This window comes from Magallana gigas, chromosome 2, assembly GCF_963853765.1.
Source record: "Magallana gigas chromosome 2, xbMagGiga1.1, whole genome shotgun sequence".
Classification (NCBI taxonomy): Eukaryota; Metazoa; Mollusca; class Bivalvia; order Ostreida; family Ostreidae; genus Magallana; species Magallana gigas.
Window position 1 is genome coordinate 3,086,924 of NC_088854.1, and position 26,703 is coordinate 3,113,626.

General features: G+C 36.4%; 2 protein-coding genes across 5 annotated transcripts; one reads left to right on the forward strand and one right to left on the reverse strand.

The window, feature by feature from the left end:
- Positions 1 to 35: 35 nt before the first annotated feature.
- LOC105331320 (gem-associated protein 8) lies at positions 36 to 3,313 on the forward strand. The gene is made up of 4 exons (XM_011433456.4): positions 36 to 208; positions 1,409 to 2,172; positions 2,801 to 2,863; positions 3,074 to 3,313. Exons 2-4 carry the CDS (start codon positions 1,410 to 1,412, stop codon positions 3,280 to 3,282), a joined length of 1,035 nt encoding a protein of 344 aa, XP_011431758.3. The 5' UTR covers positions 36 to 208; position 1,409; the 3' UTR covers positions 3,283 to 3,313.
- Positions 3,314 to 6,028: 2,715 nt separating this feature from the next.
- Positions 6,029 to 26,451, reverse strand: LOC105331319 (carboxyl-terminal PDZ ligand of neuronal nitric oxide synthase protein). Of its 4 annotated transcripts, XM_066074513.1 has the most exons (12): positions 26,134 to 26,290; positions 25,643 to 25,812; positions 24,098 to 24,321; positions 20,959 to 21,030; positions 20,707 to 20,799; positions 16,282 to 16,346; positions 15,894 to 16,002; positions 13,730 to 13,835; positions 11,222 to 11,277; positions 10,907 to 11,134; positions 10,427 to 10,579; positions 6,029 to 10,056 (listed from the first exon to the last, which is right to left on the reverse strand). In XM_066074513.1, the coding sequence occupies exons 3-12, from the start codon at positions 24,203 to 24,205 to the stop codon at positions 9,022 to 9,024; spliced, it is 2,025 nt and encodes a 674-aa protein (XP_065930585.1). In that variant the 5' UTR covers positions 24,206 to 24,321; positions 25,643 to 25,812; positions 26,134 to 26,290; the 3' UTR covers positions 6,029 to 9,021. The 4 variants fall into 4 exon arrangements, with proteins under 4 accessions (XP_065930585.1, XP_011431752.3, XP_011431751.3 ...); XM_011433450.4 differs by lacking the exons at positions 25,643 to 25,812; positions 26,134 to 26,290 and adding an exon at positions 26,297 to 26,451; XM_011433449.3 differs by lacking the exon at positions 25,643 to 25,812.
- Between the last annotated feature and the right edge of the window lie 252 nt (positions 26,452 to 26,703).

A 26,703-nucleotide genomic window follows, 5' to 3' on the forward strand; every position in this document is an offset into this window, starting at 1 on the left:
ACCAAACGGCCGAACGTTATACCAAACATATCTTCTTACACTAGAGAGCATTTCGAAGAGAGATCGAGGATTTTCGAACTATCGTTAAGAGAACGTTTTCGCATTTTATATAATATCACGAGAATGCCTATATAAACGAACAATTTGAAAAAAGGATATCGAGCCCATTTCTGTGGTATCGTATTTTTATCAGCAGCAAAGTTTTCAGGTTAGTTAACACACGATTTAAATCTTCATGTGCACCTGTACCTGTTTACTTACGGCTGAAACGTTTCTCTGCTGTGCCATTCCAAGCATATTTTTGGATAACAATTCGTCTATATTTAATGTTAATTATACCATGAATTACATTTCATTTATGCATGTTGAACAGTTGAATCCTCAAATTATTTAATATTGGTACTTATTTGTAAAAATAATAAGTCTATCAGCATATAACCCATCTTCACAACGTCAGGGTCCCGAGTCCACTCGTGGCCTGGATGCATTAAACCATGATAATTATGATATATCAGTAGTGGATCCAGGATTTGTTGAAAGGGAGCTAAGCGACCAGGGTCGGGGCTGCCTTGAGGACTGCAGTGGGTCCAGGGCAAAGGTCGTTGGGAGCAAAGTTTTTTTTTTAAAGATTTTGATATTTGCCAGGCAAGTAAAATATCAAAATTGTCAAAAAAAGCCAGGAAAATTTCAGATATTTCGGATTTGACATGTGGAAGCTCTAAGGTTTAGGAAGTTTTTAAGACACTCTTTTGAGCTATTCTATCGTCTGTCCCAAGATATTTATGCAGCACATTTGGACGATTTTTAATAAAAATACACATATGTGTGTACTTGTGAAAGAAGTGCAATTGAAATAGTTGAAACTGATAATTTCCAAGATAAATTTCATTGACACATTATCATCTTTCACTCAAAAAAATTCACAGGAACGAAAACAGATTCCTTACGGAGATTTATAATGGGGAATGTTTATACATCTTTTTCTCCATTTGGAATACATCGCGCAATTTTTCAACGTTATCATCCGGGCTTGCTGCAATACAAAATCCCCGTAGACATCACATTTTTTAGCATTGTATTGAAACCTGATAAGCTAACAAGGGTGTTTGACTGAGAAATCTTGGAAATTTTTCATACTTTTGAATGAACATCGTTTGATCACTGAGGTATTTATAAATATTAAGCAATTAAGCCAAATGTGAATCCAGGATATCTTGGGACAGAGTATAGTAAAGTGTACCTGACACATTATAAGAACAACAACGTTTATAAACAAAATTACAAAAAGAGGGAGGGGCTGGGCTCCCTTTACATCTGCCATTGGGTATAGAACATGTATATGATGGTAAGAATTAGATACCATTGAGTGTGAATAATTATATACAGAAGATATGTTTTGTTATTACAGGATGGAAGCCCCAGATTGCACAATAACCAATGTAGATCCTAACAGTGAACTGATAATCATTGAGAGTAAAACTTTGTTAGTGGAACAGGAGGAAGTTCTGTCCAGTGAACTAACCAGCTCTGACTGTGACACGCCCCCATCAGAACTGAACAACACCCTCACCAGTTTGACCCCTGACCCAGACCTAAGCAATACTGACTGTGATTATAGAGCAGGGGTCAAGGACAGTGAGGATCCTTCATGCAGCTCCTGCCTGGAGTCCAGTAGTTGTTTCACTGATGAAAGCATCGACGAAGCCTCTCCTCAAAAACGCAGCAAAAAACTCCCAGGGTTTTCTTCACAACACTGGCACATGAGCCGATGCTTTGACAGGTATTGGAAGCATTACTACCAGAGTATGGCGTGGTGCCAAAGACACTTCTACATAATGAGGTCCATGTCAAACTTTATGAACTTCACAGGTCACTTTCAAAGTATGAACTCTTCAAGATGTACAACACCTAGTGTGGGACGAGGGCAGCAATTCAGATTCAGTCCAAGTCGGGGCAGAGGAAGGGGGAGGTCTAGAGGAGGAGTGAGGAGGGGGGCATGTCAGCAGAATCCTGGAGCTGGAAGACAAAAAGGTCATAGTCGGGCCAGCAGAGTGGTAGATCCGGATTCTCATGGAGGGGCAGATTCGGATGACAGCGAGGTGTATGAGATGGAACTGACTGAGGAAATGGTTCAGTTCTTTGCTCACTCAGAGGAACATCGAAAACAAAGAGGTGAGTTACATGAGACCATGGAGTCTAGAGTCCACACATAATGTGGAGGAAGTGGTAGTGTTATTCAATTTGTCAATTTAACTTTCTATTTTTGTTTAAAATGCATGTGTCAAAAGTAAATCAAAATTAGGATATTTTGTCTCACCCAGCACACACCCTTTTGATTCATTTTTATGCCCATTTCTTTTAATCTTCAGCTTATCTTCAAGCGTAACCGATCCATCTTTTGGAAGACCCAAATTTCCTTTTGAGCCTATGTTTTTTGCATCTCTTTTATCTGGCTTGTATCACATCATTAACTAAAATTCCATTTCTTATCTCTGTGTCAATCCCATTGTTACTATTTTCCTACACAAATCAAATGGTGACAAATCTATTTATGATTACACTTTCATTATAATACCCAAAAGTACTTACGGTATATACATGCTCATGAAAGAGGAAATACCTTACTTTTGAGACACTATATGTAACTTTACAGACATGGACTATCACAAATAACGACATTAAAAAAAAATAGGTACCATTTATTTTACAATGATCAAAATTTAATGTGCAAAAGTCTGGAGTACCGCTAAACTTGAAAGTCACTTACTAAATCTTATTAAATTTTGATTTTGACTTTTAGATGCATCTAAAGAAATCATTGGTGAAGATGGAAGAGTGCAGAAAAGGATTCAGATTGAGGAAGGTACAGTGTCCATATTTGTTAATGATTTTATCTACTAATCAATTAAAAGCTTCATAGCATTCTGAACGGCCTTGTCCCCAAAATATGATTTTATAAGTTGAAATACTTTCATCATAATTTTCTCCTTTAAGTAAAATGCAATCTTAAAATTTGATATATTAATATAGAGCAGAGAAGTCCTCATAATTTTAATTTTGTGTTTTGTTTTAGCAAAGGCCAATAAGAAAGCCCCAACTGTAGAGGCACCCTCAGAGAGACCTGGGGTCAGACGCACTGCAGAGATGACAAAGCTGTACGGGAAAGGGGCTGCAATGATTCATGGGATGGAAACAGCAGTTCAGATGTCATATGACCGCACAATGGACATACGCCAACCAAAATTCTGGCCAAATATGCCCCTTAAAATTATGTTTTCCTAATTATTATTTCTAGTAAAAACATATAAGAATACTTAATTTTTTCCTTTTTGTTCAAATTTTATCCCCAAACAGTTACTGCAGTTTTTTAAAAGCTGGTATAAAAGAAAGAATGAAGCCATTTTGATTATCTTTATGCTGGGCATATCTGTATGAGGGATTGTGTATGCATCTTGGGGTCTGTTGGTTTTCTCTAGTGGTCAATCCGTCTGTCTGTCATTAGATTTCATTGGTTGAGAGCATATATCCTTTTCCTTTGGCCAAGCCGAGCCCAACATTCACACATACCATGCCCTTCAGAAGAGGGTTACAGTGAAATTGACATAATTTTCTAGATCAATGTTCAAGGTTGACCTTAATTTGTCAAAAGGAACTTTTGGAAGGAAAAGTGCAAATTTTGTGTCCGGTCTTTTATAAGTGTTTCTTATGGAGAATCATTGAAAGTTATTACTTTACACAAAGATTGCTTATGACCCGATGGTATATCATGATTTTGACTCAAGGTCATTTGAGCAATTTCAAGGTCATTGGAAAGAACCCATTCATAATTTTGTCAGGTCAATGCCTTTCTTATCGAGAAACATTGGACATTCCTACTTCACATAAAGATTGCTAATGACCTGAAGGTGTCTCATGAACTTGACTTAGTTTCAGTTCAAGGTCATTGTTTTAAAAAAATGCTTAATTCCTTTCTAGGTGGCATATCTTGTAATGGAAAATGATTAAAACTAAAGTTTGATACAAATATTGTTTGAGACCTGTAAATATGTCCTAATCAGGAGCTTTGGTCAAACTCGCAACTTCAAGGTTACTTTAAAAAATGGTGCATCCATTACTTTCCTAAAGAGAAATAATGGTACACTGTACTTGAGTTATTTTATTTTCTTAGCAGGAGGTAACATTTGTGAGCTTGCTCACGGTACCTCTAATACACTCGGAATCCCTTGTACAATTTTTTAACGTTTTCATCTCGGTACTATTCAGTTAAAAATCCTCTAAACTCATTTATTTTTAGCTGTGTATCGAAATCTGACAAGCTAGAGGGGCGTTTCATAGAAGAAATCTGGGATAATTTTCATAGTTTGAATGAGTATATATCGTTTGAACCGTGGGATATTTATGATTATTGAATAATTAAGCAAAATGTGAATCGAGGATATCTTGGAACACATAGTTTAGATGAAAAGTCAGAGAGAGAGAGAGAGAGAGAGAGCAGATAATTGTATTAATTAGCTCTCTCTAATATCCCGCTGGCATAAAATAAAATTCGGATATCAACTATATATGCATCACTTGAACTTAAGTAGAAGAACACGAGATGTGTGTATAAACATGTAGGTCTTTGTGCAGTTTATCAAACCTGTGTAGATAAAATATCACTAGAAACGGCAACAATATTCAACATACCGTCTATTATATAAAAACTACCAGTAGTATAATTTTTTTGTATACATGATACATGTACATAGCTTAGTTCGCGTTAATTAATTGTGAATTTTATTAAAGAAGTATGCATCAACATACACTTTTAACAAGAGAGAAGCTGTCAATATGACATCAAACCGAAAATTTTCTTTTGTGTAAATAATATCCGTAAAATGAATTGACTTGTCAACTCTGAATTGATAAACACAAAATGGGGTACTCTATATGCAATATATTGCCAAAAATATATAAGGTAGTATTTTTTTCATAAAATATCAGAATCAAAGTCCTAGCAATATGCACACCTCTGATATACCTACAATTGATCCGCAAAAAAACAAATTCCTATCTACAAAACTGTAAAGGGAGTTATTCGTACAATAGGGGTACCCTTTAAGCAATATTTTGCCAACAAATGAATAAGTTTTACAGCATGTATTTTTATCGATCAATTATCAAAATCCAAGTAAAATGCACATCTCTGATATATATGTATGTACAACTGATCTGCAGAACAACAACTTCGAACGGTAGGAGGAGTTTTGCGTACAATAAGGGTACCTTTTTGGCAGCCGCCCGCACGCCTATTTCACCATTTTAATAACCGGATTTTTTTCGTTTGGAGAACTCGGTTATAAAATAAATCATAAAAAACTCGGAAAGGCCTAAATAGATGTAAGGGGGAAGTGTTTTTTGTTTGTTTGTTTTGTTTTTTTTTTGTTTTTTGTTTTTTGTTGGTTTTTTGTTTGTTTGTTTTTTTGGGAAGGGGGGGGGGGGGGAGAGGGTCCCATCCCAAAGCACATGTGGGAGCGGCAGGCATTTTTCGATGTACATTACTTCTATACATGTACATGTATATACATATGTAGATTCTATTCCCAAAGACACGTTCCTCTTTGGATAAACTGCAAATATTTAATAAATCATGCATTCGTCATGTTCCAAACAGATTCTTATGACTTTACTGCCAGTAGAGTTGAGAGTTTTGTGAAACATATCTATGATAAAATCTTATGGCAAGGGTAGTGTTTTTCCCTATTAATCCTGTGTTTTATATAAAGAGGAAGCTACATATATGTATACGAGTATGACATAACTTGGGACATTTTACGCTTTTTATAAAACCCCTTCGCTAATCAATCCGCCTGGCGTTAGCCTACATTTGAACTGTGTTCTATTCTTGAAGCTCGAGAATGCCAGCGCAATATGACGTTAATTTGACGGAATGTTTAATGACGTCACAATACTGAAATATAAACAATTCAAAAAACGTTAGCATTGAAGATCATGGCATCTGAGGTTTTTTCCGTTTTCAATGACGCTGTTTCTGGAATCAAGAGATTACTTGGAACATCAGCAAAGGAAAAATTTGCATTTTGTTGCTTTTTTGGTTTAACATTTGCGGTTATAAATGCTCAAAACAGGATGGATTTCGTGGACAAATTTATAGCTGGGATTATCTATTTCTCCTGGGCCGTCTTCATCCTGCCGACCTTGAAGTCCAAGCTGTCCGTGCAGTTATTCTGGGACGTGGGTGTCATCCTCCTGACCCTCTTTGCTGCGGACATTATGTACTTTGGAGTGTTCTTCCATTTCAAGAAAGCATGGTTCACAAACACTACCCACAAGTTCGTCGAGTACCATTCGCTGATATTCTTTATGAACGTTGTACGTATTTCCGTGATTATTTTCTGCCTGGTGACTTCAAGCTCGGCTTTCATGAAGAACAACTTCAAATCTCTACCGTTTCAAGATCGAAAGAAGGAAGAGCCAACGCCTCATAAGATGAAGTTAAGAAGTTCATGTCAAGACGATTAGATGCAACAGAACGATTTATTTATTTTCAGTTGAAAAGAAAAGATTACAATGTATATTGCTTTGGCATTGTAAATGATAACATTTTGTTGAATTAACCTCGTATGTGATAAAATCATTTACTTAACATAATATAGAAGTTCATATCCATGTATTAAATGCACTGTCTGTAAAAATTGTACCATATCTTAAAAATACATTTCTTTTTACCTTAGCTATACTGTATTATTATTTTTTTTAATGAGGAAAAGATTACTTCACCTTCCAAAAGTATGTCAATTTATTCATTTTCCCCTTAATATTCAAATGAAATCACCTTTAAAAAAAAAGGTTATCTGACGTTATTTTTGATAGGGTAAGATTTTGAAGGTATAATTGCCTTTTGACATACGTTGAAATAGTTTTTGGGAGTTGATTTTAATCAACTCTCCTATGCACTTACTAGGGCAAACCGAAAGTGAAACAGTGTTTGGACCTAAGCACAAATCAATACCGCTGACAACACTTAGTTCCTGAAAATAATCGATAAAATTCGATGCATTGTTTTCTGAAGCATTGTTTTTCAAGAAAACCTATTTATTAATACCATGAAAATTGTAAGATTTTAAATGGTACAAACAGTTTAGATATTTTTTGAAGTCGAATGCATGTATTCATACGCTAGACTTCAATGTACTAGTCTCGTTCAACCAGACGCTCGGCTGACTCCGTTAATATCCGACAAAACAGAGAGTCTCTCTTGCTTGTCGGAGATAAACGGAGACAGTCGAGCGATTGGTTGAACAAAACTAGAGTTCAATCTTGTCTGGATCCATACAATTTCTCAGAAATAGTTCGATTACTGATACTACTTGCCATGCTAAATCACATATCGCTGATTTTAATATAAATGATAATCGATAAAATCAACTCCCGTCAGCACTTCAGTACTTTGATTTATAAAGATATTTCAAACTCAAAACGACGGTACATGTATTTTATAGAGCTCTACCGTATTAATATATCTCTTGCAATATACAAGCTGACAAAATCTTTCTTTGAATTGTAAGTATCAAATGTCAGGAACAGAGAAATTTGGAAAAATGTTTTAAAAATAGTACCTGTAAATATGCTCTTATATAAATTACTTTTAAAAAGGTTAGACAATTTTTTTCTTTTCTCTAAAAAAATCATTGGAAACCACCATTTTTCAAAGAATTGTTAAAAAGTAAGCCCTAAAAAACCGATTCCGAGAAAGTATAGTTTGATAAATTCCAAATTACTCTTGCTTTTTAAGGATACTATTTAAAATAGGCTGTCAAAGAAAACATCAGGCAGATACAGTGATTCTATGTACATGTATCACGGAAGTTTTTTTTACAGAAGCATCAAACGTCAAAATCTTGATTGAGTATGGAGCTACATGAAATAGAAAACGTCCCCTCGATCGCGCGACACGGGCTTGGCAGGTCAATGTCGAGCCTTGACTGACCGTGGTGTTGGGATTATCCCTCCTTCACAAGGACGTATAAAACCATGAACGATTCAGTAATCATTTTTATCCTGATTCCGATGCAAAGGAAAATGTAGATCATTTCCTAAGTACAATGCACTATTTTCTCGTTTATTGGACGAAAAAAACATTCATTGCTAGTAAGGCAGACCTCTTATGGATATTTTTTCTTATCAATATTTGTATATCTTTTGTTTTCAGCATATCTAAAGCAATATATTAATTTTATGTAATATTCTAGTTCCTCTTGAAATTTATTGTTCAGAGGTGCGATTAGACTTTCTACAAGCCTGAAATTAAAGTTAACAATCGACATGATGTGGAAAAGATATAAACGAGTAATAAAACAACCGCCAAAGTGTACGAACCTGGACGTTGAGCCAAGAAATGCTATTCCGTGTTTGATTTATTTCCCCTTTACAGTGCGTACAATGCTAAAACGACATCATTAAGATAGGCTAGTAAAAGTATAGAACAATGGATTTGAAGGAATCTAGCATTCTTCTTGGGTGAGTAATTGCAAATAGTTCCCCAATAATTCAACATGTCCTTTCTAAATATGTTTTATTAAATTTGACTAGAAAGACATGTTTATTGTTTAAAATGGACAATATCAGACACATTTTTAAAAAAATGACTTAAATGATAAAATTCATCGTCGAAGCGATTAACATAGAAATCAATTACAATTTCACGTATAACCTCCCCTACATTTGGACACGACTGACGATGTGTGATCGTCTTTCGTCTGGAGAGAACAGATTACCGAATGCAGTGCTACAGCAGACTGTGGCCAGTAGCCCCCGTCGGCAGCATATGGACAGTCCAGGGAGGTGGGTGGGGGTTATCATCTGTCAAAGTCCTCGGGGGTGGGGTGGGGAGCGGGCTTTAGTTGTGAAAAGTGTGTGGGGATCTATACTAGTAGCCTATATGAACAGTTCTGTGTTGTTGGTATGATGGAACTTGTTTTTGTGGTCTATAACCTATCGACAGTCTTGGTTGGTGGGGTTTTATAACCTATCAACAGTTCTAGGAGGTGGGGGTGGGGGAGCAGGCTTTATCACCAAATCTCTGTACCCCTGTAATTGTCTTTTGCGCGGCAACTCTTCCAGCTTTTTCACACTTTGATTTTCACTGATGGGGCTCTTCTTAGGACCCGGTTTGTTATTGTTCGGAGAGATAGACACTTCCCTCTGCTCGATCGTTTTGAAGTCGGAAAATGGCACCCCTTCCGGTTCTTGTTTCTGAGGTGACCTTGGAGATGGCCAAGCCCTCGGCCTGTCGCTAGCTTTGGTCTGTCGCTGGATCTGGCTGAGCTCGGACCTCGTGCTGGAGCTGGAGTGACTAGAGGATCCCAGGGAGTTACTGGGAGACACGTCCGAGTCCTTTTTGGAATCCATGTCACATTGACTGGAAGCAGACGGCAGGTTCAACACGTTACCACTGGTAGAGTTTTGAGAAATCATGCTTCCGCTCATGTTAGAAGAGAAATAATCACTCTCCGGGGTACGAATGTACAGAGTGGTGTCCTGGGAAGACGCGCTCTCCGTGCTCTGGACCGAGTACTGAGAATCTCGATACGACTTGGAGTTTCTGAATTCCGGCGGGGGCGCTATCTTCGGCGTCCGTGTGAGCTTTAACTCCAGTCTGTTTCCACAAGCATCCTGTGGCGGACATGGAGTTATAATGTGTTCATTGTCCTTCAGAAACTCCTGGTCTTCGAAGGTTTCGGTGAACCCACTGGCGAAAGGATTCCCAGTCACAGCAGCAATGTCCTCTACCACGTGACAGATGGTCCCGGGGGCAAAGCTCGACGGTGAGCTCAGGGAGATCAGTTCCCCGTTCAAAACGTTTTGCCAGTACGATGTGTTTGAATTCTGGTATTGGACCGCCAGGCTCTCAGTGGACATTTCTTTGTGTCCGCTGTCCGGAGAATCTGTGTCAAAGTCTGTCACAAACGGTTTCTCGAAAGCATTGCCCTTGAAGTATTCCGGGGTGTAGACGGGACCCGCTTGGGGGGTGGTGGGGTCTGGTAACACAGGCATCTGGTGGGAAAACAAAAACAGACATTTTTTCACTGATACATTTAAAGAAAATCTTGTAAAACTTTATCAAATCTACGTTCGAATTGTTTTTACAGCTGCTACAGAGTGATTGTGATCTGAAGCAAACGATTTGTACACAAAAACACCAAGAATTTTACATAAAGCAGGCTTTGAAATAAAATTCTTGTGTTTTCTTTGGATAAAACCCAAGCGTTTTACAATTCAAACAATGTAATGTACATCAAGTGTTTCTCTTTATAGAACACAGTTTTATTTTGTATACATGCAACTTCTGTCGAGGATGTATCAATTATCACAAACACGTGCGCGGCTGACTTGTTTGCCGATTACGTAACACGCGAACGCTCACCCGTAACGCTGACGGGGGCGGGAGGAGGCTCTCTACGTCTGCTGTGCGCACGGCGCCCGTCACCTTCAGCTCCAACTCCTGTAACCTAGCAACCAACTGCGCCATCTGATCCAACATGTCGCGGTTGTGCATCAATAGTTGATGGGATCTCGCCTTTTGAAAGAAAGTAAATGGATATATAACATAGTATTAAGCGATGTAATGAACTATCCCCAGTGTCAAGTAATTATAGGATAAAAGGCATAGCGGTTGATGAAATCAAAGGAGGAATAGTATTATTAAGAAAGTAATATTGGTAATGCTGATAAGATTGCTTTGATGCAACATGCCTGACGAGATAAGAGCATACTTTTTCATTTACAGGCCGCTCACAGCTATAAAATAGTAATGTATAATTTTGTACATCACGGAATAAGAGCGTCGCTTCCGTAGGCGACTGACCATGGAGAAAGTCTTCTGACTGAAGATTGAAGATTTTACCTGTGCCTCTATCCTTGCAGCAGTCTCCGATGTCAATTGGTCCTTCAGTAATTGAACTTGACCAATAGCAATTTGTGTTTGGTGCTGCTGTTGCTCTATCTGTTGTCTTAGCAACATGACGTGTTGGTGGGTGCTAATCGGCGCGGGGTCCCGGTTGCTGACCTTTGAGACCTCGGGGGATGGGATGGGGGACGGCCTCCCGCTGTTTGTGTTCTTGGTAGGAGACGCCTGTATTTAACATAAAAAAAAACCCAATGCACTCAGAGAGAGAGAGAGAGAGAGAGAGAGAGAGAGATAACGTCATTATTAACTCACCAAGCGATACGGTGGTGGACTTTCAGTAGAAACATTCAGTTTCTCTTTAGATTTTCCTGAAATTACCAACAAATATGATTTTTCTAAACAAATTCTTTTTATTTGATTTCCATTATCTAGCCAAAAAAAACAAAACTATTCCAAATCTATTTGTGATACAAGATCGATATTCCATTACAAACCTTTCTTTTTCCTCTGAAACATTATGTATTCCTTGCCAAAAAAACTCCAACAGAAACAAATAAAAAAGTCTATTAAACTACAATCACCAGAAGATAGCGTCAAATCTGTTAAATCCAGAATCTGCTGTAAGAAACTCGCCCGTGCGCTGGAAGATGCATTATTATCTATCGTAGCGTGTGCACCTATTGAAATCACACACCTTACTCGCAAATCCCACCATCTTCTACATGTTATGTAGCTAAAACAGAACTTCCTATACCATCTAATGAGATTCACATATTTATTGAATTATAGACGATCGTTTAATTTACTTCCAGCTGAAACAAAGAGAATTTTTCCGGAAAATATTATCCCTATATACTTAGATCGAGAGGAATGGCGAATTCCTGCCCCTGGTTTTATCTATCCCGCTGTTACAAAGAAGCTTTTATCATTAAAACCGAACGAATTAGCAACTTCAAATCTACGAGGGCAAACCAATGTAATGTTTGGAGTTCAATTCAAAACCACTTGCTTCCTACGTCACGGCAGCGATTTCTTCGAGTGGCAAATTACGTTTTAACTTCTTCCATCATAATTTTTTTTTTATCAACACAGATTACTAAAGATATATTTGGGTTATGAATCTTTACTAACATTAGTTAGGTTGAATGGCTGTATATACGATTAAACTCAATCTTTTTTATTTCCCTTACTCCTGTCGACCTTCTGATATCTAATCGGATAGGAAGAGATAAGTCTCCAATAAAAATTACCAGACTTTTAAAAGCTGCAGCTGTAGAATATACATCAAGATGAAAACGGAATCCCTCAACCGGAAGGACTACGTAAAATGGTGGACTGTATAATACTTCGGAACTTATGGAATTAATCTTCCTTATCGCAGTTCAATATCACGTGCGGAGAATGAAGTGGTTACCAAACTTACTTATAATTACTAATTAATTCAGCGAATGCAAATATCGAAGAGTTTGGTGTACTTGGAATTGAACCATACTTTTGTAAGAATTGTTGATTAACAAACTGTTCGGAAACAAATAAGCTTGTATTTATGAATTGCGAAACATCATTCTGCTCTCAAACTACAAAATAAATAAAGTCTAATTTCTATGATCTCGTAAAGCTAAATTGAATGGAACCAAATGGAAAGAGCGAAGTACGAGAAGAGCCATTCTACAGAGGAAACAGCCGGGCCCTCTGTTAAGTGTTTGTTCATTGCTCATTCTCAATTTTCCTGTCAATGCAGCAATCTACCCTTTTAAGTGCTCATGTTCAGAAATGATATTGTATTATTGTAAGTAAACAGAAAGAGTAGAGGACCATCAACCACATTACTGCTGCTAAAATTTACATCGAAAAATACATCGCAGACTTAATTGTTTTTTGGTAACTGCGAACTTTCCGCACATTGACGGAAACTAATAGTGTCTTTCTCGGCACAAATTAACACTGGCCGACGTTTGAATTAAACCGAACAAGGCAAATCAATTTCAATAAAAAAATCTCTGAAAGTTAAGGTTCTTGTTCCTGTTGAAAGTGTAAAAGCATGTCAATATTGCGGAGCGATGGATCCCATAAAATAGCTGATTGCAAGGAGCAAGCACTCCAGACAACGCACAGGTTAAAAATAGGGATATCACTCAATCTGATAAAAACTTATGTGGTTTGAAACACAGAATGGTTTAAATTCAATGTAGAAAATATGCTGCAGATTCGATTCCATTTGGGATATGAACTACAAGACCGAAACAAGTTTCCCATTGTTCCTAATTCACCGAATAAAGATGATAATATACCAGGGCCACTGGTCAGATTCTCAATATTTGGTTGCATTAACTTCTGGTATATCTCAGTAATTAGAACGTGACTGGGTATACTGAGATACTGGACGGGGATGCCATGTCTTAATTAGAATGTTTTCACTGAAGTTATTAATAATGTGTTCATGTAACGATATCTTCAAGTAAAATTTAACGAAACAATCCTACAGAAATAACGCATATATATAACATAGACCAATATGGAACTTCTAAAATATAAAGCGGTTACGACCAAAACCACAAGGTTTGCCATTCACAGCACAGGGATGAGATTTGCAGCATAAAATTCTGATGGTTGGTGAGCGTGTGACCAAATTGCTTTCATTATTTAAGATATTGAGCTTAGAATGTTCATTTAATGCCATGTTGGTGACGGCAAGGCCCCATCATGGCGAAATGATAATCTTTAACCATAAAAAGTTTCTAACGTTTTGTGAATCATTTGACCTGTATCATCTTGAACAATATTGAATGCAATGCGTATAATGGTTAGCTCGGAGCTTACCGAATGGCTCGTCGTTGGTTTTCATTGGTAAGTGTGTCTGTGCGTCTAGTTTGTGGCAGACCTCAAAAGCCTGGCCTATGGTACGAACAATTCTTGTAGCCTGATTCTACAGAGAAATAAGCGTACAGTATTAATTCTATGTTATTCTTAGGAGATGTTTCCTGCATAAACCAAGTCTTGAAGCATATTGAACATAAGATAAGTATATGTTAGTAAAACAAGTGTTACTATTGAGTATTGATTTAGTAGCAATGTGAGCTATATTTGTTAAGAATCTTATGTTGCCTCAAAAACAAAACAAAAACAAAGACAACAACTGCAAAAACACAAACACAAACAACAAACAGAAGTGCATGCCAAGTTACTTAAACCTCTAAGACGAAGACTAAATAGTTTAATTGCATGTGTTTTATGAGAGAAAAAATTCTCTACTATAGAAAACAGTAAAATTCGTTTAGTACGAACACTGATATAGCGAATTCTCGGTTATAGCGAAGTTTTTTTAAGGTCCCCGGTAAAATTCTTATCGAATCTTTAAAAAACTTTACGGTTGTAACGAATTCGGATATAACGAATTAACGGATATAGCGAACTATTTTTGAGTCCCGTAGAGGTGAATCATAACGAAATTTAACACTTTTATAAGGAATTTCTTTACAAATCAAAAAGTTCGCTCTGCCATTATACAAATTTGTTTAAAGGAATTTATTTCCATATAAATTTTTCAATTCACAATCCGATTATTAAAGGTATCAAAGTAATGTATTTTTATTTTAAGCCTCAATTACCCAAAATTATAGTCTGGTAAAAGAAAACATGTATAGAGTAAATTCGCTATAGTTATTATTACGAATTCGTTATACGGATAAAACAAATTACGAATATAACGAAGTACATCCATTGGTCCCTAGGACTTCGCTATAACCGAGTTTTACTGTATGTTGCAAGCTACTAGTATTTTGTGTACAGGATGACATTAACGTAATATTGCTATAAAAATGGCCTACATATCTATTACTCACTGAAAACAACTGCATAACAGAAGTTTAATAAAGTTTAATAAAGCATAATTTTTTTTGTTTATTTTAAAAGAAGTAAATTACAATAAAAAAAAATAAAGAATTGGCTGCTTACATCACTTTATAATAAATGAGGTCTGTATAGTTGCAATAAAGGAAGAAATTTCCTGCGGTGTGTTTGAGATGGTGAGGATTAAACAGTCCATCTAAATAGGAGTGATTTGTACTGGACTTGAATATGCACCCAAATTTTCTTTAAAGAGAGACTTTAACTAGATTCTTTAAAGAGCTTGGTTTTATTGGGGGGGAGCATAGAAAGTAAGAAACAGGAATTACTGTGCTGTTTCTCATGCATTGTTGAGCCATTCTTTATAATTTCTTATCTTAGAATGAGAGTTTATAGTTTTTAGAACATTAGGAAGTCAGTTCAATGCGAAATATTACTGCCTTCTTGTGTCTTGGGAATTTCTATATCAAGTTATCTCAAACTTGTCAAATTTTATTAGGAATATTTCTTCATACTCAAACGGAATAACAAAGCATAATAAATAGAAGATAACATAAACGTCTCGTGCAATATGTTTTATGTCTGGCTAAACATTGCGAAAAGGGTGAGAATTGAATAACTAGGTCCCATATGTTTTATTTGAAGATGGATATTGATAGTGCAAGCTAAACCTTGTTACTCAAGGGGACGACGGAGCGCATTGTGTTGTATGTAAGGGGAACGCCCCTAACAAAGCACAGAGCTAGACAGGGGCACATAGTCTACCCCAGAGAGAGAGAGAGAGAGAGAGAGAGAGAGAGAGAGAGAGAGAGAGAGAGAGAGTTAGTTCTCGGCATATTATAATTAAAAGATAAGTACAATATCAATACTACTACAGGTTCTCAACAGACCTATAACATAAAGGTAAAATCTTTAACATCCTTTAATTTATTTTTAATTATTTGTCGTCAAAAGTCTATATTTTTAATCTTCTTTTGGTATTCTCCTTAATCGTTTGATGTTTAATTATGTATCTCCAATCGTAGGCATCCCCAACAAAACCAATGATTTTGTCATTAAAGTTTGTTTCCTTGAGTTTGTCATTAGTTCATCAGAGAATTTTGAGTCGATTTTTTCCTTTAAGAAGCTGCCATCTTACCTTTTTGATGGCCTTGAACACGGAGCACTTGAAACAATTGGTTGGACCGTCCCTGGCGATGTAGCTCCATATCTTCAGGTCCTGGGAGTCGTGAGACACATAGAATATCCTACAATATACACGAATCTCAGGTACATGGTGTCTATGTTGTGGGGTTTTTTTTCCATCAAAAATACACCAAAAATTTACTGTCCTTTGCAAAACGTTTTCGTAAAATTCGGATTCGTAAATTCTTCTTTATAAGAAATTAAAATTTCGTTAGGGACAAAATTTCTTATTAGAGAAAGCTTGAAATTTTATTTGTTTTACTAGTATTTAGTTTTAAAATGGTCTATATTATCTTTCGTCATGAATATTATATATTTGACAAGAAACAATGAACGTTTACCGAAATATGGGATGCTGAGCTATGAGTTCTCTGTTCTCCTCGGACGAAGCAGACGACACAGACCTCTGGTAAGAAGACAGAAATTGGCGCCATTAAAATGTTTTTTATTCTGATGGTAATGCATATTAAGTATCTGATTCTCGGTTCTAGCGACCTTAGGCTAATTTTCTTAAAAGGTTGGAGTCCTTTTGCATTCAATGTAGAAATCAATCTACATTCATAAAATACATAGCTGCAGGTCGTCCATCCAAATTTATTTGCAGACCGGGAGCTACAGACCTGCAGCTATAAAATACATAATGGTTCTTGGTAAAAGCGTTTGGAATGGAAAGAGATCACCAATATTTACGACAATTTAGTAATTAGTAAAATTGTTTACCAAAAATATCTATTTATACATAAACGTCGGGTAAAATAGTTCAAAACAGCAAAAAATTTGGATTAAATGTGGCAAAATATAATTTTACCTACCGATTGGAATGTAAAATAAAGAAAGAAAACATTTACCAGGTATTCTTCTAAACTTCCACTTCACAATAAATGTTTTAGTAAAGCTTTCTGACCTAGAGATTATTTTTCCCATCTTTGGAACTAAACTCTATTTATTTTTAAAACTCTATCATTCATCTGTTAAAGTCTATAACATCAGACGCTTCAAACATTTACAAATAAGATATTGCTCATAGCCATACAACATACAAATCGCACTCTCCATCTATCTACCTTACATGCACATAAAAATTCTTATTATCAAAAAATAAAAAATGAAAAAAAAGTTGAGAACAAAATATAAGCGTGAATTTCATTCAATAGTTCTGTATACTTGTAAACATGATTATTCTGGGGAAAAAAAACACCCCAAAATAACTCCCAACCAAAAAAAAACCCCAAACAAATATTAAAATACGGCTTTCAACTGCTAGCTGGCATTCCTTATAACCGTGTTTGTAAATAAAGTAATAATGAATTAATGTGTTACAACAGACATCCGCTTTATCCATGTTCACCGCGTAGTAAATTTACTTTCAGCATTCACCACATTCCATTTACAATATTAAGTTATTTCTGCTTTTTCTAAAGAGTATCTACAGTACAACTTAAAACTTAAATCTCTTCAAAGTATTTAAAATCGATTCGATACAAATTCATATAAACAAATAAGCATAAGAACCATTTTAACAACATCTTGGACTTTCGGTAGGACGTAAAGTTCTATCTATTTCTTGCATCAAAACAAATTTTTAAAAAAGTTAAGGCATGGTTTCGAGTGAAATATACATATACTGAGTAGTAATAGCTCAAAAGTCAAACAAATCTTGTTAATTTCAAAGAGCCGTGACTAAGTGACCAACAGCGAAATACACAGGCCTACGTCATATTGATGTCGAACAAATTACCCAAACTCTTGTTAAAATAGTTCCAACACCTATGGAATTATTTTATATTTTCCATTATTCGTACATTTAATCTGCATTATTCCCCGACTTTTAATATAATTTTTTCGCGAAATGTTTACAACTTTATGAAACCACATGAAAATAGGCTTATAATATACCGTACCCCGGGGAAAGAGAAGGTAATAGAAAATAACAAAAATAGTATTCATGTCACAGAATGTGTTCGCCTCGTGTAATGATCGAATAATAGAACGGCTCCCATTGGAGCTGGACTACAAGGAAAGGCTGGTGATACAAGGGTCGGTCTAATAACCCAAAAGAGAAGAAACGACGGAATAGTTGGATATGACAGACATACAATGAATCAATAGACCAGCGAAGGAGCTCTTTGTCAGCAGATTTAGGGTGCTGTATTATCATTTCGTCAATGCATCAATACGTCCGGACACATGGGGTGAGATGAATTAAAGTAAACTCACGCCTCTATGTGACGGAGATTGCGAGAGAGACGCACTCTCCGCCATTAACTTATATTTCTGATGCAGTAAAAGTTCTAGTAATTGCATTTCCTGTTCATATGTGTTCCTGGCGATGATGAACGAACGGAAAAACAAAGGCATTCCACACCTACAGTCGTATTTTATTCCTGAAAGGAACAATTTCTCTATCTTAATAAAATTATATACACCCTATAAAACAAACTGTTTTCCGTTTGTTTGTGTATAAACAAATTTCACGATACTGTAACTATGCCAGTTTTTTTGTTTTTATGTATATTGTTAGCTTTTTTACATTCTTTTTTTCTTTATACAATTTTTTTTATTATATTTAAAGTTATTCAAAAGTTTTGCTAATATACGGGTGAGAAAAATATAAAGAGGAAGGGCAAATATTGCGCATGCCCAATCTCAAGCTTGACGAAAATCCACGTGGAACACTGACAGAGACATTTCGAACAACGGACGAAAAATAACCATCTCCCGGAAAACTGGTCCAATAATACCTACTTCCTTTTGGGAATGGTACAGAATAACGAAGAAACCCTCCTTTTAAAAAATAGCCAAGGCTATTGATTTCTAATCACTCGCTTCTTATTTACAGGAAATAAAAGGCTTTTTAAAGACGCTACGTTTGGTCGATGGATGGGTAGCGGAAGCCGGGGGTCGTTAGAGGGATTCTAATTTAATCCCCGGGCTCCGAGTGTCGACGCTGGTATTAATTGACCAGCAGCCCCCCCGTTCGGTAATCCTCAGACCTCTCAAATCCTGAGGAGCGCTAATGACGAATGCATAGCTTGATGGAGAATGGCCAAATTACGACAAAACGACATCCTCGGATATACGTCTTAGATTGGATATACAGCAACTAGTATAGACGAAAGCAGCTCTGTAATTGAAGAAATTACATTTTGAAGAGCTCTATGGATCACCAAGTTTGTAGCTTGGAATCGAGATGCCAACATGAATGCTCCTAATCACGATGCTCTAAACCGCCCTTAAAGACACGAAACATTTAATTTCTGCCTTAAAAGCCCCGCTCGGAAATTGTAAACTCGTGATCAGAATATATCAAAAGCTTTGCATGGTATCTTCTATTAGACAGAAAAATAGAGTGCAGTTTGTGATATCATAAACACGAAACATCCAGGCCATTTCTAGGGAGAGGGATACCGGGTATTTGCCAAATACTACAATCAAGGCATCACATAAAAGTTAGGATGCTAATATCTAAACCGAGAAAAACTGAAGACTGTCTACATAAGTCATAGAAAACCAATAATAAAAGCCATGAGGTCTTATTTCTTCAATACTGATCTAGTGAGTCAGTCTGATCTGAAAGATGGGTGGACAGGGCGTGTAAAATGCCTATAAAAGGATAAAATACTGGAAAAATTGAAAATATCAATAAATCTGATTTTTTTAAAAAATCATCCAGAACAATGTATATTTTATATAACATCCATCTGTAAACCTTGAATATGTTCAATACTTGAAATATATTGATTTTTAAAAGTTTAATGCATTTTCTTTTATATAAAGTGGGTATGTGCTCCATATTTTTGTCATAGTCTAAATAAGGGCTAATCAACAAAAACGGGTATACCATATGCTGTATCGACTAAACTAGTGTTACAGGGTATACATTATATAAATAGTGCCTGTTTGGGAGGGTAACAGTTGAAATTGACACTCCGAGGAAACCATTGTCAACCGACGCGAAGCGGAGGTTGACAATGGTTTTTTCGAGGGGTGTCAATTTCAACTGTTATCCTCCCAAACAGGCACTATTTATTTTATTATATTGAATGTCTTATTTTTAGAGAAATGTTTACTGCTTTTGTATAGAAATTACGTGAATTCTACGGCGAATTGTACGCGCATAATTTACGCGCATGTAACAATTCGTTGTGTTACCCGCTGCTAAGTGTGTTGCTAACGCTGAGGGTAATAGAACATAAAAGTATAACTAGAGGAACGGGGTATAGTGTATGTTGTATCGACTGTAAACTAGAGTGACAGGGAACATTGTATTTCGTATTGACCGTAAACTAGAGTTATAATGTATATTGTATGCCATATAGACTGTAAACTAGAGCTACATGGAGCAGATTTCGCTATGATTAAAGGTATAAGCCACGGGATCGGGAAGGGAGCAGTGTCCACCTGGGATTGTTACACCACCTCGCGAGACAATGACCATCGCCAAAATGTTGTTTCTTATAGGGTGAAAGAGGGCTCTTTGATATTTCAAAGTACTCATATTCAAAATGTGCACCGTTTTAAAAAGAATCATTGTGTGCAGGTTGCATTTTTTATGAAAGTTAAAAATATAAAATCATATGTCGGTTTTGAGCACAAATGCTGACGGTTTCATCCTTGCGTTAAGCTGTTATATAAGGATGTACAGAAAAAGAATAAAAAAATATCGATTATTTAAACTTATTGCTTATATGGAAAGATGAAACATCACAAAAATGGAGGCGATATAGTAAGCGCGAAAAGAGTGGGATGGATTGACAGTATCTTACCCTGTGTTTCCTGGACTGCGTGAGTTTAACCCCGTCCACTGACACACTGAGACACACCTTTCTCTTCTTAACGCCTTTTAACTTGAAGTCGTACTTAAAAACAAACATTGACGAAATTATTGAAAGAATTTCATATCTCTGAAAAATGCAAACAGAGAGCTAATACAGAAAAGCAAATAAATCATAACATAGCAAACACTGCTTTTGGATCAATTCAAGGCGTGTCAGTATCAATAATGATATGATACTCACTCTTATTTTCCTCATGGCGGCCACAATCTCCACCCGACTGCTCGGCCGGGGCACGTCCATGGTGCCGATGTACTGGAAAAGGTCAAGGATGTGTGTAATAAAAGGAAAGCTGTTATACTACCGCCATGTAACCTTCGTTCAAGGTCATGCAATTATCCTTGCAACATATGAAGTAAGCCACTAAACACAAAACTGTCCTTCTTTTGCAAAGACGTGAACAAAACACATCATTAGAACAATTTCAACCTTCGCCTTTACTAAGCAATTTTGATTCAAGACAATATATAAAACTATTTCTCCTAAATAAACAAATGACATTGGTTGATTGGTTTATCTACCGGTATATATTCTAATTATTCTTTTTTGTTTCTCAGGGGCAGGCCTTCTAGACGTTTCACGCCAATATCATGATTTTTCGTCGGAATCTAAAAACTGCTGCTTAGCGCTACGCATCTTTTATTTAAGTTCCTGGATCCCTGGAAGTAACTGATTTTCTCAGTTTACAAAAAAATAATTTGAAGATTATTTACAATATCATGATCTTGCTTCAGTAGGATTCTTATATGCGTTTGACTTTACGTTACCAGACAATCCATACACGAATTGTGGGGAGACGTTATAATCGTCTATTACTGAGTGATTTAGTACCAGCTGATCAATATTTTCACTCGACTTGAGAAAATTAATTCAGGACTAAAAGCAATCGTCTAGACATAAGGATAAAAGTATTCAAATCACTTACGAAGTTGTGATTTGAATATGTATGGATTTTTATACGTATATATGTATTTTATATACGGAAAACGTTTTCAAATGCTGATTTATTTACAATAACATTTTTGAGGGGAAGTGAAATATCAATGTATATTATAAAAATACAAAAATACAAAAGAATCTCTAATTTACAGAAACTTATACACCCCTTTCCTTATAAATACCCCCCCCCCCCCAAAAAAAAAAAAAATGTCTATAGATCATATCTATAGGGCCACATTGCTCACCTCAGCAACGGTGTTAGAGTCAAAATGATATCATGCATTTAAAAAAAAACAATTCATCATACCAATCGAAATTCTAAATAACCATATTAGTAATACCTGTATCTGACTATCATCATACATGTATTATATGAATCACTTTTTCCATATGATATTTTTCTCAAGAATTTTTATGAGAAAAAGTGGGTTTCCAATTTGAAAAATGACAGTTACAAGTTCACGTTATACAAGAAATGTAAACACTTTGTCTTGTAACCTACCAGTTCAAATACACGTAAAATTGTGGTTTGCTGAACCCCTCTTATTTTGCAGTTATTTTGCAGTTTACCGTGCGTTTCTTTTTTTTTAATTATCTCGGTTTGCATTGAATGCAAAAAAAAAATCAGCAATAAGAAAAAACTACATACGTACAGGATATTGTAGGTGTTTACTTTGACCTGAATAAAAGGGAATAAAAACAAAAATTCTATACATTTCGCCTACTGAATTAAGAAAGTTCTCGGTGGAGTAAAGAGAATGCTATTTTTCACGACGAGTTGATGTGTAATTGACGCATGACATTTCACCGGCAGAGTCGAAACAAATTAAATCAGAAACGGAAGACAAATTGGACTTCTGGCCTCAGAGTGGCACGTGATCGATGCTTTCTCCTCTTTTTTTCGGTAGATTTTAAGACAAGATTATTTGACCGTGTTCATCGCACAATCCTTTTCGCGCTCCTTTTCCCGTATTTGTAAGCCCACGAATTTCATAGTTGAGCAGACGACCAGGTAACTCACCGGAACTTCCTCCGCGATAAGGGAACTACATTTGAATAATGCGTATAATTACCATGATTACTATGGAGAGTTTTGACATTATCGGGGTTTTCTTTATTTGGGCGATTAATGATTAATGTGCAAGCAAGACTATTTCCATGCAGGAAACTGTTCATACACACCATTGATACGCCGGCTAATGACCGTTAATTAACCAAAAAAATATGCATATCAATGAATTGAATGCACATAAAATATATAAAACAAACATATTGCTTTTTTTTATGGATGAATACACCTTAAAGAATGATATCTATTTTTTTTTATTTAAAACGATGCTACATTGCAAAGTCTTATTTGGTCAGATGGTTTCCGCTCAAAGTATAGAGGTCGGGGTTCGATACCCAATACTTCATCACGCCGGACATGTGACTTTTCAGCGCGAGAGAAGATTTCCACAGAGACGTAAAGCGGATCATCTCAATATATCAATTCAAACTGAGAGAAAAACGACGTCCATTTCTCAGATGTTGCTGTTTATAATAGAGTGATTACAAAATGTACTGTTGGATCGTTACGGCAGGAGAGCCCGGTCCCGCGGTGGGATAAGTGATACAAATGTGTGGGATCAAGGAGGGTATTATTTGTGGTATTTCTCCTAGAAACATGATGACAGTGAGATTGACGAGACCGGAGAATCCTGTCGACCACAACACAAGTCAGGAATACCCCAGAGGACTTAGCAAGATAAAACATAACACACACAAATCCTGCTGCAGTTCATGAATTATTTCAGATCGCAGCCACCGGTTCTAAATGACCAGTATACTTATAAGAGAGAGCAACTGACGCTTGCAGCTTCACAAATTACTCAACATTTTATTGCTAAACGGGGAAACCGGATTCTTTAACAGTTTGTTCTTTATAGTGTTAGTACTTTCAAGATTCGATAAAGCAGTTATTATTAAATAAATCCACTAGAACTTTTATTAGGGACTAGTGAAAACCCTTAAAGAGGTCTTATAACGTCTTAATTTGCGTCTAAACAACACAAACATGTTCTCAAAGCGTGGGTGCAATCCGTATTTGTATTAAGAAATGAAGCCTCAATTTTCCGGGTATTTTTTTCAATTTCAAAATTTTGCTGATTCACACACTTCTCTAATGGGGAGAGAAATTCACCTTTGTCTCTATGAATGAGAAAAAATTATTTTTTTCTATATCAGGAAGTGAAATTTACCTTTGCCTTTACGCGGGAGAAAAAGTTACCATTGTCTTCATTATGGAGGGAGATTCACCTTTGTCTCTGAAGGAGAGAAACTAACATTTGTCTACATGACGGAGTAAGATTAACTTCTAACTCTATGAGGGAGAGAGATTTACCTTGGTTTGGAAGTGTATGCCGTGCTTGAAGGCCTCGTCATTGTGGAGGGGGATCCTGACGTCACATCCGTCCTCTGAGACCAGGTCGTACTGGTTCTTGGACATCATTGTATAGACGGTCACTACATTCCACAGGACGTCAACCCAACAACGTACCAACCGTCTACATCCTACCAAGCCATGTTCTTTTGTTGCCTCTCAAAATCAACACCCCGTGGGAAAACCTGTCGAAAAATACAGTATTTTAAGAAACGGTCAGAGCTTTGTCCAGGTAGTGCAACCCAAAACCTGGTTCAACGTCAGAATAGTTCGATTACCCCAAAGAGATACTAATACAAGTCGTAAAGGAGAGACTGCTGGTCGAGTGGGTAATTGTATTACATGTCTGCCCTGTCGATAATACGCCGTACATGCATATATAAGTACTCGTATATCTTCTCTAATTCGTGTTTGTGCCATGGATAATATCTTGATTTTATGGAGGGAGATACACACACTTCATTTCTCAAAAATAATATTCTATTTTTATTTATATCATATAGATTAATGGATTATTTCCTGTACATGCAATTAACAATCAATTTTTTTTAACTAACAAACTTCCATTGTATCCATCAATCTTATACTTCTAATTTTGGTATCATTTTGTTGTGTGTGTGGTGTAATCCTTGTGTCTTTGGCGGGGAGTTGGCGGGGAGACTCCATCAACAGGTGCTACAGAACGCTATCTGGCGGCGCAGCAAACAGCACGTGAATTACAGGAAGGAGCATTTGTTTACGTGTATATCTCATCTCGTCTGCTTCACTCCATGTCGAGTGTGACCCAGATGCACTGTGATATCTTGTTTTATGAAGACATGTTGCAGAATATTTTTACAAACAAATAAACTGTACTTACTGTATACCGAGGAAAGTTATATCGTTTCCGATGGGTTAACGGAGCAGTACGGGAAATGTACATGTACCAATATATTGTACTTAAGTGAATATATCCCGCAGAAATATGAAAACCATCTCTGTATAGGCCGAGTTATTAAACCATCAAACGTTTATTGGTACAGGAAATCATAAATATATTGCGGAGGAAATAATTAAATAATTGTTTATTTGTAAAAGACAATAAGAATGTCCGATATTAGGCCGAGTCAACAGAGGTGGAATAAGTGGGGGAGGGGCACATTAACGTAAATTCAAACCCGGTCATTTCTTTTGATGTTCTGATAAAACAAAGATGATAAACCATTCCGAGGATTCACTACATTGAGATATGCAAAATCAAACACATATGCAAATGTATTTACTAACAGCTAGTTGCAATTATGTGTGAAGAATTGAAGGGGTACTATATGTAGTTATATAGTGAACTTTTAAAACCAGTTAGACATGCCTTTATCATCTTGAAATTTCTAATTAATATATGTAAAGGTATATGTTAATGATGCAAAAAAAAAGATAAAAAAAAAAAAAAAAGAATCGGATCATTTCAGCACGAAACTATAACCTGTCTTTACCAAAAAATATATATAAATTCTTAATTTTACTCACATCAACCAACGGATATACTCAAGAATCAAATCACTAGTGCACATCTCTTGTCAAACGATTTCTTAAGTGCAGTACAGATTCAAATTTCAGAATGGCAGAGCTCTTTGAGGAAATCCGGCTGTTATCCTTAAACTCTCTCAAGACTGACAGGGATAATCTTGTTGCATTTCCTTGAAAAAATCCGGCATATTAGATTTTAACTTATTTCAAGCCTCTGCCATGAACGAAAATAGGCTGCCGAAGATAAGAGAAATGAACTTGATTTCCATCCTTTTATCACCTAAAGCTATCTCTGCTTTACGGCGCCCATGGAGTTGCTTTGGTTTCTTTCACCATAATTTTTAAAAGTGCGGAATTAAAAACTCGACCAAATTAATGTGTATACATTAAATTAACCAAAATCAATTTCTGTTTATTTTAAAAATAGAAATCTACAGTGTAAATGAATCGTCGTACATCTAATTAAAGAACTAATCAATTAATCGGATTACCAAGCTCCCCAATAACAGGTGTTTCCCAGGTCACAAATCACGGAACACGGCAACAAAGTGGTAATAGCGGTAAACAGGAGTCCATCAAGTGGCACCAACAAGGAGGAAACCGACACACATGGCGGCCTACAAGTGTTTGTGATATCAGAGTACACACACTTACCTCCATACAAAAAATGCACGAGCGAAAAGTAGCGCGTCCGTAGAAAGAATCCGATACCAGCCGAGCGGCAATGTAACTGAAATTCCCCCAGTGTACGCTACGAATTAATACATATGCAAATACCAATGCTGGCTCGCAGACTCCTTCTCTTTAAAGCTCCGGACAGTAATCGTGATAATTATCAGGCCGTGCTACTAATTGATCGTGGTAATTATATTGACGAAATGGAAATTCATCATCTGTGTGCGACATTACCAGGAATTGGCGCGCGGCGAAACCTCCGGGGGAAGTAACTCGAGCTGTCCTTTCTTTATTTGTGAGCACAAAGTAATCCAGTGATAGTGCTCGGTGCTTGGCTAAACAGAACAATAAAATACCCCATGGAGAATTTAAAAAAAAAAAAAAAA